The 14525-nt window shown below is 34.5% G+C and overlaps 1 protein-coding gene and 1 long non-coding RNA gene across 3 annotated transcripts; one reads left to right on the forward strand and one right to left on the reverse strand.

Annotated features, from left to right (window-relative positions):
* Window positions 1-616: 616 nt before the first annotated feature.
* On the reverse strand, window positions 617-8983 carry LOC121324728 (signal recognition particle 54 kDa protein). The gene is made up of 17 exons (XM_041266871.1): window positions 8903-8983; window positions 8086-8276; window positions 7889-7986; window positions 7412-7503; window positions 6512-6596; window positions 6136-6240; window positions 5944-6010; window positions 5626-5683; window positions 5338-5488; window positions 5052-5200; window positions 4636-4736; window positions 4271-4357; window positions 3842-3915; window positions 3446-3554; window positions 2920-3090; window positions 2529-2624; window positions 617-1835 (listed from the first exon to the last, which is right to left on the reverse strand). Exons 3-17 carry the CDS (start codon window positions 7964-7966, stop codon window positions 1744-1746), a joined length of 1515 nt encoding a protein of 504 aa, XP_041122805.1. The 5' UTR covers window positions 7967-7986; window positions 8086-8276; window positions 8903-8983; the 3' UTR covers window positions 617-1743.
* A 108-nt stretch (window positions 8984-9091) lies between these two features.
* LOC121323901 lies at window positions 9092-13253 on the forward strand. 2 transcript variants are annotated; one of them, XR_005951193.1, is made up of 5 exons: window positions 9092-9477; window positions 9649-9767; window positions 11336-11411; window positions 11542-11631; window positions 12055-13253. It is a non-coding gene; the product is annotated as an uncharacterized LOC121323901 (long non-coding RNA). The 2 variants fall into 2 exon arrangements; XR_005951192.1 differs by lacking the exon at window positions 11542-11631 and having other exon boundaries at window positions 9101-9477.
* The last annotated feature ends 1272 nt before the right edge of the window (window positions 13254-14525 follow it).

The raw sequence follows: 14525 nt of genomic DNA on the forward strand, positions 1-14525 counted from the left end.
GTCTCTGTACTATTTAAAGGTACTAGATGGGGTTAGCAATATGCTTTGTAAGAAATGATGAAACAACCATGCATTTTTAAAAATTATTGTAAGGATGCTTTAAATAATAAACGTGTGTTTAATTGAACCTGTAAAGTCGTGGTGGCGTATTTCTGGAGACCCAGGTTGTAAGCCCGACCATAGCAAGTTTACAGCACTGAGTTAAATTAATTTGAGGGTGTGGTCTGTAGACAACAATAATTTTAGAATTTTCAACAGGCCGATGGTGCTAAAGATGCGCATTAGAACTAATCTTGTACTAACTTACCTAAGGTAATGTTAGGTGGGCCAAGTTTGAACCAGAATTAGTCTGGTGAATGCTGGAATTGTTTTATTATTATTTTCTATTTATTTTATTATTATTTTCTAGATAATATGGTCAATTGTTTTATATTGTAAATATTATATGAATGGCCTGTAAACCGTAATTTAGCTTTGTTCCACTAAAAAACCTAATATCCCTTGTGCATTGCTTATTTCTCAAATTGTGTTATAGTGCTACCTGTAAAATGTTTTGAAAGGGTATGTCTGCTTTTCACAGCTCAAAGTTAAAACAAAACAAAAATACACAAAAGAGCAAAACTAAAAATATTTAATTAATGATGGGTAGAGCAGAGGGACTTTTTTTTTTCAACATTTCATTTTCATGAGCTTTTCAGCCTGAATCAGGTAAACTCCATTTCTCCAGCCACAACTTCATTTGTAACATGTCTTGACAAATTCATACGTAAAGCAAAGGTTATTTAAAGGTTTTAAGGCGATGCATAGGGAGTGACTACAAAGTAGTGGCAAGTTTCATTGTAATTCATGCTCGTTAATTATGAATCAGCGTCTGCTCCATAGGTGAAAATGGTAAACACCACACCAAGGTGATATTACAAATCATTAGGAGCCAGCAGTATTATGAGAAGTAAAACCAGTTTTGAACCTACATCCAGCCCATGCATAAATACTGTGTGTGTTTGTCATGTTCTGAAATGACCACTGAAGAATACATAAGGAAAGAGGCAGTCGCTATTTGTAAAAAGTACTACATTGGCAGTTACTTCAAATTTTTGTTTATTTAAAATATTTTTAGGAGGATAGCCTCTTAAATAAAACATAAATTTCAGTTATGCCCTGGTCATTATAGTTTTATAAACAGTAACATAAAAGAAAGCAAATGAAAAGAATAACTTACAAATCTTAAATTTTATTATACATCCCATTTGATGACAAAATAATGTAATGCACTAAAGCCCCATTTTACTTAATTTTTATATTGCCTGCCTATTACAGCCAGACTAAATTAAATGCAATTAAGAGGAAATATAATTTTTCAAAAAAAAAATTAAAAATCTGTTCCAAGTACAGCGCTCTCCCTTTATACTCAGGAACAGGTTAGAAGACAGTATGGTCATGACTCCCATTTCTCCCATAATGCCATTACACTAACACTAGTATTCTCATTATAAGGTGGAACACAAATAGCAAGGTCTCTTAACTATGGCTCCAGACTACAGCGTCATAAGAGACACTGTACCTATTTGTGCATTAATACCACTGAAATGTTTAAAGTGAGTAGTGATTCATTTGTTCAGTTATTTGAACTAATTCAGACTGTTGGGTAGTAAAACACTGAAACATACCCCACCACAACTCCTGTTTCCTAAAATAAGATTGCTTTTAAATAAGGTTTAATGACAGTTTATTATGGCTTTGTCTTCACATATTGTTGAATCCCATCATGCCTTTCATGTTGCCTGCAGCACCTTGCTGAAACTGTCTCATCATAGACTGGAGCCCAGCCATGCCACCTGCAGCACAGGAAAACAAGCATTAGAACAAAACCCTAAAAAAGTAAACCCCATTCCTTCCTCTTGAAAGCAAACTGATTAATTAACGTTATGGCAAGTGTAACCTAATAATGCACAAACTGTAAACTCTTTATTTAGAAAGATTTAGTGCTCATAATAAACTGAGCTTGTTTCTAAAAGCGTAGCTGGAACATCAAACACAAAAATAAGAACAAATCATCCTTGTACACTGTACAAATTAAACAAGCAAAATAAAGGGATCTTGATTGGCCAACAGTGGTCATTTTCCAATTGATATTTCTATAAGCAAACAATATTCAGACTTAAGGCATTTCTTAGGTAGGTTGCATCTTAAGTTTCAAAACATTTATGATGCTAAGGATCTAGTATATCCAAGAATGTGACCTGTCTAAATATAATGGGTTGAAGGATGGACAGAAATTAAACATGCTTCAAACCTAGGAGAGCACTATCTGCTAACCATGCTTGGGTTTAATGGGCCAGTCTGGTAAGCCACCAACACTGCTTTCTTCTACAGCTAACTGTGTTGTTTGGACACCTCCCAATCAAGAAGAGAACCAATGCGTGCTTACCTTCTGTCATTTAATACAAATCAGAATCCAAAGTGGGTTGGCTAGTTTGGGAAATTGAATATAAACTACTTAAAAAAGAGAAGTCGTAAACATAACATACCCATGTGGTGAAGAACTCTGGGGTCCATCATTTTTGCCATTTGTTGATTCAATTTTGCCATCTGTGATGGGTTGACATTCTTGGACATATCACCACCTATTAAAACAAATATATTTTAACACTAGACTCAAATTACTGTTGTATTACTGAATTAATAAATTGTACGTTATATATAAAAATCAAGGAAGGTTTCCTGTTATGTAGCTGAATTTAAGCATTGAACTCTAATAATATCCAGAATTAGAGATGCTGAAACTATTTTTTTTTTTTTTTTTTTTTTTAACTACATACTAATATATATTCTGTTTTATTTTTTATAATAATATATATCAAATATAAACTTACATGGCATTGAGAAAAAAAAAAAACTAATTTCAAGGTGTTCCATTACCTTTGAAGAGTCCCTTGATGCCGCCCATCTTTTTCACCATCTGTGCAAATTTGGTATACTGTGTTAAAAGTTCCTGTACATCTCTGGTGGCAACGCCAGCTCCTCGTCCCACTCTCTGAATTCTGTTAGGCTGTTTGCTGAAAAGCTTGGCACCATCTTTACTGTCCAGCTCTAAAGAAAGAAGTGCCCCAGTCAATTTGAGAAGAAACTAATAGTATAAAGTAAACCTATTCAAGACAAGGAGTCTTGTTTAGTTAATGAGCAATACCTCAAGAAGCCCACTGCAAGGAGTACATGATGACATTTATTGGCAAGTCAATCTTTTGTCTTAAAAAAAAAAACTGATATGGGCTAATAACAAACACTCAGCACCAAATTAACCAAAAATTATAATTCTAACAAAGTAATGCATTCCTCCTCCATCCCTCAATGATCTGTGAGCCTCAGTTCTTTACAACCCCACTGCAGGTATTAAATTATATCCACAAATGTCAATAGTATATTTTCATCCACTCTTCAGTTTTACCTTGGTCATTCATACTGTCCATTATTGTCATTAGTTTCTTCAGCCTGGCCATTGACTCCTGCTCATTACCTTTGCTCATGAAATCTGTTCCAAATCCTGGAATCATGCCCTAGAAACAAACAGTTGAAATCACTGTGTAAATATACTTTTAAAAACACACATCAAGCACATAACCCTCCACTGTTAAATTACCTGTAACAGGCGTACCTAGTGCTGAACAGACTCAAATAATCTATAGGTTATTGTTAAATTGTCAAATTATTGCAACAACAAAAAAATCCACAAACATGTTTACTATGTTACAAATTTAGGACCTAGATACATAAAAATGCCAGATACTTATTAGATTTTGCTCTGGGTTTATGTACAGTCTAAGAACGCTCAGATTTTACTTACCATGATCTGACTAAAAGGCCCCATTTTCATGATGTTTTGAAACTGCTCATACATGTCTCTCAATGTAAACTGACCTAAGATGATAATAGAAAAAAACACAAATTACAGCTAAACACATATCTAATTCATAGTATGAACTCAGATGTTTAAAAAACAAACCATCCTGTTCTCCACACCAAGGCATTGAAGGTTTACCAATTTAAAGCTTTTGCCAAATTATACAGGACATTTATCTTAATGAATGTTCATTAATCGTACACATTTTAATGAGAGGAGATCGTGACAACAAACAAGAACAGTGTTTACAAATTCTACATTCAAGTCACCCGATCAAATATGTTCTTAGTGTCGGTAATTAAACAAAGAAATAAACTTCACTTAATCAAAAAGAACCAAACATTGGATGAACAGATTGATTAAAACCCTTACCATGTTTCAACTTGTCTATCAACTCTTCATTGTCATCCAGCTTAAGTTCATTGACTTTGTCTATCAATCCCTCAATGTCTCCCATACCTGAAAAAAATAAAATGACAAATAACTGTTCAGCAATCATAGATGCTCATTAAAATGTTACAATACATATAATGTCAGTAATTACGATCCTGACTCAAGCACTATGAATGTTTTAAAACCAAAACACAATATTCCATCAATAAGAACCTGGAAGCATGTGTTTCCAGTACCAGTTAATTTGCTTTCTGATCATCACAGTTCAATGGTCTACTAAACAGTTAAACTGAAAAATGTTTTTTTCAGGTCTACTCATAAGTCACTAAATGATGAGAACTAACCAAGAAGTTTGCTGATGAAGGGCTGGGTTTTAAATGGCTCAAAGTCATCAATGTGCTCTCCAGTACCAATGAAAATGATAGGACTTTTGGTGGCAGCAACACTAAGGAAAAACATACAAACATTGTTTAAAAAAACATATCAGCATTCCACATAGAGTTACAGCTCCAAATTACTGTACAAGATGCCATCTTTTGTAGTTTGGACAAGAGAACTATGAAGCAAAACTTATTTTTGTAACTTTAGATTTGAGCTGGAGTGTTGAGATCTACACAGGATATGATGCAGTGGAATTCTGACATATCCTTAACTGTAATTGGTTGATTTCTAATGCATTATATTTGATCAAGAACAATGTTAAAACTTAAATGTGATGAGCTCCATTTCAGCCAGAGAGAGAAACTAACAAGATACTTACGCACTGAGAGCACCTCCTCCCTTTGCATGTCCATCCAGTTTGGTCACAATCACAGACGCCACATCTACTTTATCTTTGAAAGCTTTGGCTTGTGCTTCACAAGCTTGACCAATAGATGCGTCCATCACATACACAATGTTATCTGGTTGCTACAGAATAAAAATAAACAATAAGTAAATCAGAATAAAATGTAACCATGTATTTTTTGTGTTAACTTGAAAAAATAAACAAAAACTTATTTACATCACTCATATATATCATATCGTTTGTCCTGTTACTGACTTACCACAGCATTGGAAACCTGAAGCATTTCTTCGAACAAGGAGTCTTCCTGTTTATGACGACCACTGGTATCAACGATTATTATTTCAAAATTTTCTTTTTTGAACTTTTCCACACCATCTGCAGCTATAATAACTGGGTCCATCTCTGTGTAACTGCAGAAAATAGAGACGGTTTAACCTTCCACTTTGCTACTGAAATTATGTTTTAGCAAATGGCTGTAGTAATGTGATGCAATGTTGCTTATGCACAACCAGAAAACTGTGGTTCATTCTTATTTTACAGAGCATACCTGCCGTAGAAAGGAATTCTTGCTTTTGTTGCATTCTGTTTCAGCTGATCAAAAGCACCTAAAAAGCAAAAACAATTATTACTTTTAAATGGGATCTTAATGGTGAGCAATCAATTTCAATAATAATCTGAACCAGTTATTGTCCTACATGTCATGGCTGGTTAAAAAAAAATTATCCATGTGTATACAAACATTTAAAAAATAATTCAGTATTGAACACAAACTACAAAAATACCAACATCCAGCTTATAACAGCGTGCACATTGATATTTTGTATTCCATTTCATAAGTTACATTGTTTGTAATGTTCAACATTACCTGCTCTGAATGTGTCTGCACATATCAAACATGTCTTCCACCCTTTCCTTTGATAGTAATATGCCAACTGTGAAAATATACAAAAAACACTTAATGCAAAAGGTACCACACATCATGTTAAAGTCAACATACATCTCAGCTTATCAATTAGAATAAATCCACATTTCAGCAAAGGGTAGCTTTATTTCATACCTTTGAACAGGTTGTTGTTTTTCCACTCCCCTGAAGACCAACAAACATGATGACATTATTTTTTCCTTTCGTTGGTGTCCACGCTTTGACTCCCGGATCAACAAGCTTTAAAAAAAAGAAGTATTTTATTAACAAAAACATAAAAAAGGCACATAGAAAAAATTACTGTATAAGAAAGCCCCAAATGTCAACTTTTTTTGATCAACCTCTACCACCCTTGCAGAAGTGGATTTTAAGATATTTCCAGCACTGATCAACCCCTAGCTTAGGTAATGTGTACATTGTGTTCTGTTTATTCTTCTGTCCACCAGGAGTCAAGCAGCTAGAGGCACAAGGCCTACAACCCTATTACTACTATATCAAAACATAAAAGTACCTTGACTAGTTCTTTGAAAACTGCATGCTGTATCATTCTTCTTTTGTTAAGACCAGAGGCCATTTCTTCAAGATCTATCGCTGCCCTACAAAGGAAATTAGAATCTATTATAGATACAGATGACGTGTGTCAAAAGATTTTGAATAGCCATATAAAGCAATATAAAAGATTGCAGAACTGTAATATTTAAACTAATTAACAGCATGCCAACAACTGTTCAGATGTCTAGGATCTAATGATCAATGTTATTTTTGTTTTCAATGTTTTTTAGACTATTATACATCAGAAAAAATGTTTTGATGGAAAACTACAGGTGTTTTTGAAAGATAATTTAGTGGTTACTGAAATTTCTTTGGAGGCAAACCCTCAGTGAATTAAACAAATAAATCAAAACAATTGCAAATGTGCGTGTGAATATGGAACTGTGTGTGTAAGTATGTCAGTACCATTCATCCCCTGCCTCTGCAGTAAATTCAAAATCAGATCGTAAAAAAATGTTGATCATCATGAGTATGTACAGAATTGTACAAAATAATAAATTAGCAATTACATGTTTAATGACAATTGGAAATTATTCTCCAATCAGATGCAAAAACGTAACAGCGACACAGAAACGTGCAGAGACCCGAATATTTATCACCATTCAATAACGTAAACTAAACAATATCGTTCTGATGCAGATCCATTTTAACTAGATAAGCGACTCTCCCGATACATGGACAAATGGTAGGTGTCATACATGCGTATTTTTATACATCTTAGTAAATATTTACGAGCAGTGTTCACATAAAGATGGACACCATTTTATATCCCTGATGCCACAGGATTGTAAGGAAAGTGTAAATAACGAATGCACAAATGGCCCAAATAAAAGGAATGACATACGTTTCATATACTTACTTGACATTTTCTCTTAACTGCTTAACTAGTTTTATATTTACGTCTGCTTCTAGTAATGCCGCACAGACTTCTTTCAGCATGGCATTTAAAACCTGCATAAAAAGTAACCAAGACAATGCAACAGTTAAAGCAACTGCATTCTTTATTAGGTTCATACTAGACAAAAATAATTTGGCTACTGCAACATTTTTTCACATTCATAATCACAAAATATATAAAATGAACTTCAAGCAATAACTGTGCCTGTTAAAACAGTAACAATTAGTACTAAAAATCCATCCCACTAGCCAACAATATGCCAGACTTCAAGAATTTGATGTATGCAATTCTACATCATGTTGACTGGCATATTAATGATTTAAGCAAACTAATGAACTTATGTTTTTTTGTTTTTTCTTTTACCAATCAAAACACATGGCATCGTACCTCGTATGTATTATTACAGTTCCAAGGAGCATGAGGAATACTATCACCTACCTCTTCATTGATGATTGTTGCATTGCTCAGCGACCGCAACGCCGACGTTATTTTTCTTCCAAGATCAGCCAACACCATTTTGACAACTTCTTAAAAACCTGATTTACAACAGAAACAAAACAATTCAACTAAACATGTTAAAGCCACCGCCACGACACAGTACACTGTGCAACAGAAAATAGCTGAACTCAAATTACCAATAATCCGGTGAACACGCAATTGTAAACACAACTGAATCAGAAAATAGTAAGGCCTGTTCGACTGTTCAGTACGAAGATCCTCGGACTCAATCCATACGGTAACCCATGGGGCGTTATGTGGGGAGACAACAGGAGCAAGGGGCAATCCTGGGCTTTTATACTCCGATTACCAGCAGTCGTAGTAGTGCCTAAACAAGGGTGGGCAGTGGAAAAAGTTATTTAACAGTAAAACATGGGAAATTTAGTATAACGTGCTGTTTGATTTATGTACATGCAGTATATATATATATATATATATATATATATATATATATATATATATATATATATATATATATATATAAAACATGGGAAATTTAGTATAACGTGCTGTTTGATTTATGTACATGCAGTATATATATATATTACGACGTAATATACATATACATTAGTTACGTATATGATATACGTATATATATATAATATATATATATATATATATAGGGATATATCTATATATATTATAACCACTATATATACTTTTACTTACACAACAGGGTGCAACAGATGAATATACACTTACCTGAACACCTATAATATATTATACACATTTGTAAAGTAAACCATAACTTGATAATGAAGTCTACCAGGAAAACAGTAAAACTAAATAAAACATGTTCACACAACAAACCCGCTGGGCCCTAGCATACGACGATTGATTTGATATTGTAAATAACTGTAATAATACATAATAAACACGGCATCACAGTTTTGTTTTGTTTTGTTTTGCTGAAATTGCAATGAGATTTAAAAATAAAGAAAATGAAACGCGTACCCAGCAGAATCTGGACAAGCACTAAACTTCTTCTATCCAAGACCACATAGAAACGTCACCATTAAAATCTGACCCCGACCACGAAACAGTAACTCCTTCCTGGTTCACAACGATCCGCCCCTTCAGAACTCCTCAAGACGAAATATTCTTAAGGTGGAATTTTTTATTTGCTGTCAGATTCGCTTGCCATTTGGCCTTTTGAAGTGACAACGAGCTATTGTACTAGAAGACTGAAGATCACTATCTTACGACCACAGTCGTACATTTATTTTTACCACACAAAAAAACAGACCCTTAGTTAATAGGATCTTGGAATTTTACTGTTGCACTTCCGAATGGAAAATAAACGGGAACACCTTAACTGTAAAGTCTGTTCTTGATTCTCACAGTTGTCAGTAACACACGATTTCAGACCGGAGGCGTGCAATTTTTATTTTTTTATTTTCTTATTTCAATTGTACTGTAATATACATTAGTAATAGATTTTTCAACTGTTAAAACAGCCATTCTCAACTTGCTTTCTAATGTAGAATCTAGTGAAATCCCCAGATTCGTTCAGTGGTTAAGGGTATCCCGTAAGCATTGTATTTCATATTTCTCAAAACACTAATTTAGAGTATGGAAATGTCATTAACATTTTAAGTACTATATTTCAATTTTGGAGTTTCGAGGTACAAAGAAAAGAGATGCATGGACCGGCTGAAGTGCACACTAATTGAAAAATATATTGTCACTTTATATTTTAGATGAACTGGATGAGTGCTGCACTGACAACGACATTATACTTAAAAGGATTGCAGAAGACCATAGGAGTTATTTACCTGTGGAAGCAATAGTGAAGTCAGAACCCAAAGCTACTCAGAAGGTACAGTAGATGTTTTTTTTTTAATTATGTTGATTTTGTCAATGGCAATGTTGCAGTTAATGGCTGTAACTGAAAAAAAGAAAAACAAGTAAGCAATAGGCTATATTCTCCACGTTATGATTTCACTGATAATACTCTGTGTCAACCTTCCACTCTACAGCACTCACTGCAAAGATTTTGCATACGGTGTTGGGGGTAACTGTACTCTTATTACACTTTTCAGTAACTTGTAACGGTAAGGATTCCTTTTTCAGACAGGTAATTAAATGTGGTAACGAATTACATTTTGTGTGCAAAAATAACGTAGTTACATAAAAAACATAAAAATAATTACAGCTTATGCATAACATGGAGATCACAAAGCACTTCATGAGCGCAAGTCCAACGTGTCACATGAACTCGCTGTTTATATCATCTTGCTACAAAATGGTGACAGTGGAGCGGTTTGATAACTGGATCTTCAAAGAATATTTCGAGCTGCAGCCTGCCTGGCCAAACTGAAGAAAAAAAGAAAAAAAAAACAACTCTGTTAAATGGAAACTGTGCCAGAGAAGAAATATTTGTAACAGTAACTAGTTAAAATGTTGTTCAAGTAATTTGTAACTGTAAAAGATTTGTAAAACACTGCCATAAAACAATAGGTCACTCACCATGACGGCCATCCACAGCATAGAATAGCAAAACGAGACAAGCTGTCAATAAGTTAATTGCTCTCCAAATTGTGCAGTTTTAACATATTTTAACTATAGCCATGCAAAGTGTCAACTTAATGAGCAGTGCTGGAATTAGAGTCTTTTTTTTTCTATGAAGCCCATGGTTCACATGGCTGTGGTGGAATATATAGAGCAGGGATGGAAATAAGACTCCTATTGCATATCAATTTCACCCACTCCAGGTTTTGCTACAGTCTTGATTAGCCACAGCATACAGGTAAAAAGCTCAGTTGTGTCTTATTAAACTCACAATAAAACCAGGAATGGATCAAAATGCTATGCATTGGGAGTTTTGTTTCGATCCATGGTGAGGCATGTAACTACTTTGTAGTAGACAGTGTAGTGACTTGCTAAACTGATAATATGTACTGCATTTGTAGATGCTGAAGAACCCAGAACCCATGGTTCATGTAGATGTGTTTCTATATGATGAGGAGTTTGTTGACTCTCTATGTGAGGAGGGGAAGATGAGCAGGAACTGCTGTTTAAACTGTGAATCCCACAACACTTCTCCTTTGGGTTGGTTTATTCAGTTTTGTACTACTGGTCTACCTGATCTTCCCAACTAAGTTGCTTGTACAGCATAAGTACTCTCAGAACTGATGCTCCATTTTGTTCTGCAAATGTACTGTGGCTCTCTTCAAATTCAGGTGCTTAATACCTGTGAGATATCCAGTGGTTTCTTTTTTTCCATCTCATGGAAAGTGGAGACCAAGAACAATGTAATTGATGCTCAATTCTTAGCATTGTGTAGGACTTGTACAAGTGTGACATTACATGACCAAAGACATAATTATTTAAATAGTGAAGTGAGTAACTATACCACATCTGCTTTGTTTTTATGACAAATAATAGATGGCGGTAAAGCAGAAACTCTGGGATCCAAAAAAAAGCAGGATGTTGAGGACATGGGAGCCTAACTGTCTGACTGGTACATGGTTTAATTTCTCTATCTATATTGTGGTGGAAACAAAGGCTTTTCTACACATTCAAATAATCGTTCTGTTCAAAGTTGATGTAAAAGTCAATATAACCACATTTTTTTCTTGTTTCCTGTCAAGGGCATGGCAATGTATGAGTCAACATATAAGAAAGAAACGCGCCTTACTGCTAACTGTGCCACGCCTTCAAGAATCAATTGAGCAACTTCAGTTAAATATCCCAATTTCAGATGAACTTGATTGACCCTTCCGAAAATAAATCACTAACTGCAATAAATAAATAAATAAATAAATACTAAACTCATAAGATGAGGCTTCTAATCTTTGTTAGATTGGCATTTACAGCATTTTTAATAATTCAAGAAACACTTTATGTTCAAGCTGTTAAACTGTTAATACCTGGTATTGTCATATGTGTGTTTAGTTTTGCAGTGCAGGATTGTAAGTGGCTAATCTCAAACTGTGGTCTATAGAAGAGCAGGATATATTTAAACCTGATATTATATCAATATATCTATATTTACCTGTCAATGTGAATCTACAATAGAACATTGGTGTGTGTTTTGAGGTGAACTGTTTGTTTAAAATTATTATAATATATTTTTTTATTATTATTATTTTTTTTTTATACAGTTTTCTGTACAGCTTAATCAATGGGTGGAAGAAGTTCCCCTTGACCGTGAAGTATATCTGGGGCAGGACACTGATGCAGATGTACTGAAGCAGGTCCATCTCAACAGAATACTTTAACTTATCAAGGACAACAACTATACCAAACTACTAGTGTCACAATTCAGAAAGAAGGTGGTAAAACTCCTGCTGAAGAAAATAAGCCAGGCTCTTTTGTATACTAGTTAAGCCTGTGGATCTGGTTCCCAAACCCATGTCTGCTTAAAGAAATCTGATAGCCATCATCTTTAACAAATTGTGAGTTAAAGCTGTTTGAAAAGGACAGGCAAAAGGACACATGCTTACTAACACCTACTTTTTATCCAGAATACAATTTGATTGATTTAGAACAAAAAAAAAAAACATTTTGTATGTTGAATAATATCTAAATTGGACAGAAAAATCAAGATACTTGTGCTGAAAAAATATCTTGCCATTTCGTCTTGCATCAGCTGTGTAGTTTATATTCCTATGACAGTGGGTCTAGAATGTGGTTTTCTGCCTTCGTCACCCCTCCCTCAGACCCACGTCAGCTTTGGTCATAAGGGTAGGAAGGTGGGGGGGGGGGCAGATCCAGCTAGGGAGGATATGGCTTCCTGCGCATTTATATTTCAAGCCTCCTTCAGATCCTTCAAATTAGATGACATGTTGCACTCTTCAAAATTGGTGATCTTTAAGTTAATGGAACGTGTGTGTAGTTTTAATCACGTACTGAATCTTCAGAATAATGGAAAGGAAAGTACACTACTCACCAACAATTATAGTGACACAGGGCAGTATTACTGTAATGCTTACTGTATGTGTATGTTTTCAAGTAAATCCCACACCAAACTTGTTCCTAAAAATTGTAATATTCCACCCTAGCCATGTAATTAAGCATCCCTATAAAGGGAGCTTGTATGAGTTTGTACAAATATCTCATAAACTATTAAAGCTGGCAACTTCAAACCATTTGAACTGGTGACTTCATATTTTCAAGGTTATATAAACCTGTTATGCTAAATGTGTTGCTGACCTTGAAATTGACCTCTGACCTAATATGGCTGCCATGTGACTTTTGAATATGTGTTACACAGCTTTATTTGGTTTTCTTTCTTGGGTTTTCTTACATTACCAGTGTTGTCCCATAAATATTAGGTCTTTCACTGAGGTATTGCCTAACTCCGCCCATATCAATGATACACAGTTGTATTTTATGATTCTCAATAAAATTCCATTACAGGTGGTGTTCAGTGAAGATTACTCATTTCAGTGCCACTTGTTTTAAAGCTCTGTATATACCAATGATGCCATCTTTTTCACATGTCAGTCTTACTTCATCATGCCATTCTAATCTGATTATTCTGCTGGGGATACTTTGTTTTTGTTCTCAAAAACTCAGATGCTGTATTGTAGTCCTGAAAAGAAAAGCAATTGTGATAACTACACAGCAACTGCTTTTATTGTGTACCAGTGTCTGAGAGGCACCTTTAGTAACCAAGCCGGTTTAAAGTTGCAGGCACTGAATGGAAATGACGAGTCATTAAATTCTGGATAACTAGAAAATGCCCCCTAATTAAGAGGGACAATTATGGCTATTCTAGAAAGCGATGTGTTTAAGAAAAAACTTACCTTGAGACTTGGATGCACCAACAAAATCAAAAAGCATTTCTTTCAGCAATTGTATGCAGCAATGTCCACTTGATCTTATACAGTGTTTTGAAAGCTGTAACGTTAGAGGTTATCAGACATATAATGAAGGTGCACAATTAATAAATACATAACGAGCAATGGCACAAGAGTTGCACAGCAGAGATGCTAGTATAAACAAGCAGTGTGTTAAAACTTTCCACAATGTTTATAAAAAATTGACATGCTACAACCCTGATCAATGCAGATAAAACCACAATTTATTCAACCAGCTCACAAGTTTCTGAAGGCAGTAAGAATTTTTGACCCACAACAATTTTGTAGTTAAAGAAACCCTCCCGTTAGAGTAAATCAGAAATGGAAGAATATCAGCTATATATGCAAAAGGAAACAGTAGTGTAATTTCTGCCCACAGAAATGCAGAATAACTATAACTCGCAATTTAGCAAGAAACACTAGAAGATATTTGTCAGTTGTTATCAATTCTGTGGATGCTGAAAAGAAGTGTTTCTTCATATCTACACATTTTACACATTTTTCACAAAGCAACGTCAACTGACAATGCATATGTTTAACAACAAAATACAATGCACAAGAACTGAGAGTGGATTTTTTGGGCTTTCATGCAAACATAAGTAACACTTACTGGCTGCTTATTAACAACTTTTTTTTTTTTTTTACACTATATTCGAAGGACAAAACAAAAGCAATAAAAAACACAGTTTATATATGTTACATAATCTATCAAATGTCCAGAGTCCAAAAATGGTTATATTAACTGTACTGTTCAGCGATCAGTGCCAGAA

This window comes from Polyodon spathula, chromosome 12, assembly GCF_017654505.1.
Source record: "Polyodon spathula isolate WHYD16114869_AA chromosome 12, ASM1765450v1, whole genome shotgun sequence".
NCBI classification, from domain to species: Eukaryota; Metazoa; Chordata; class Actinopteri; order Acipenseriformes; family Polyodontidae; genus Polyodon; species Polyodon spathula.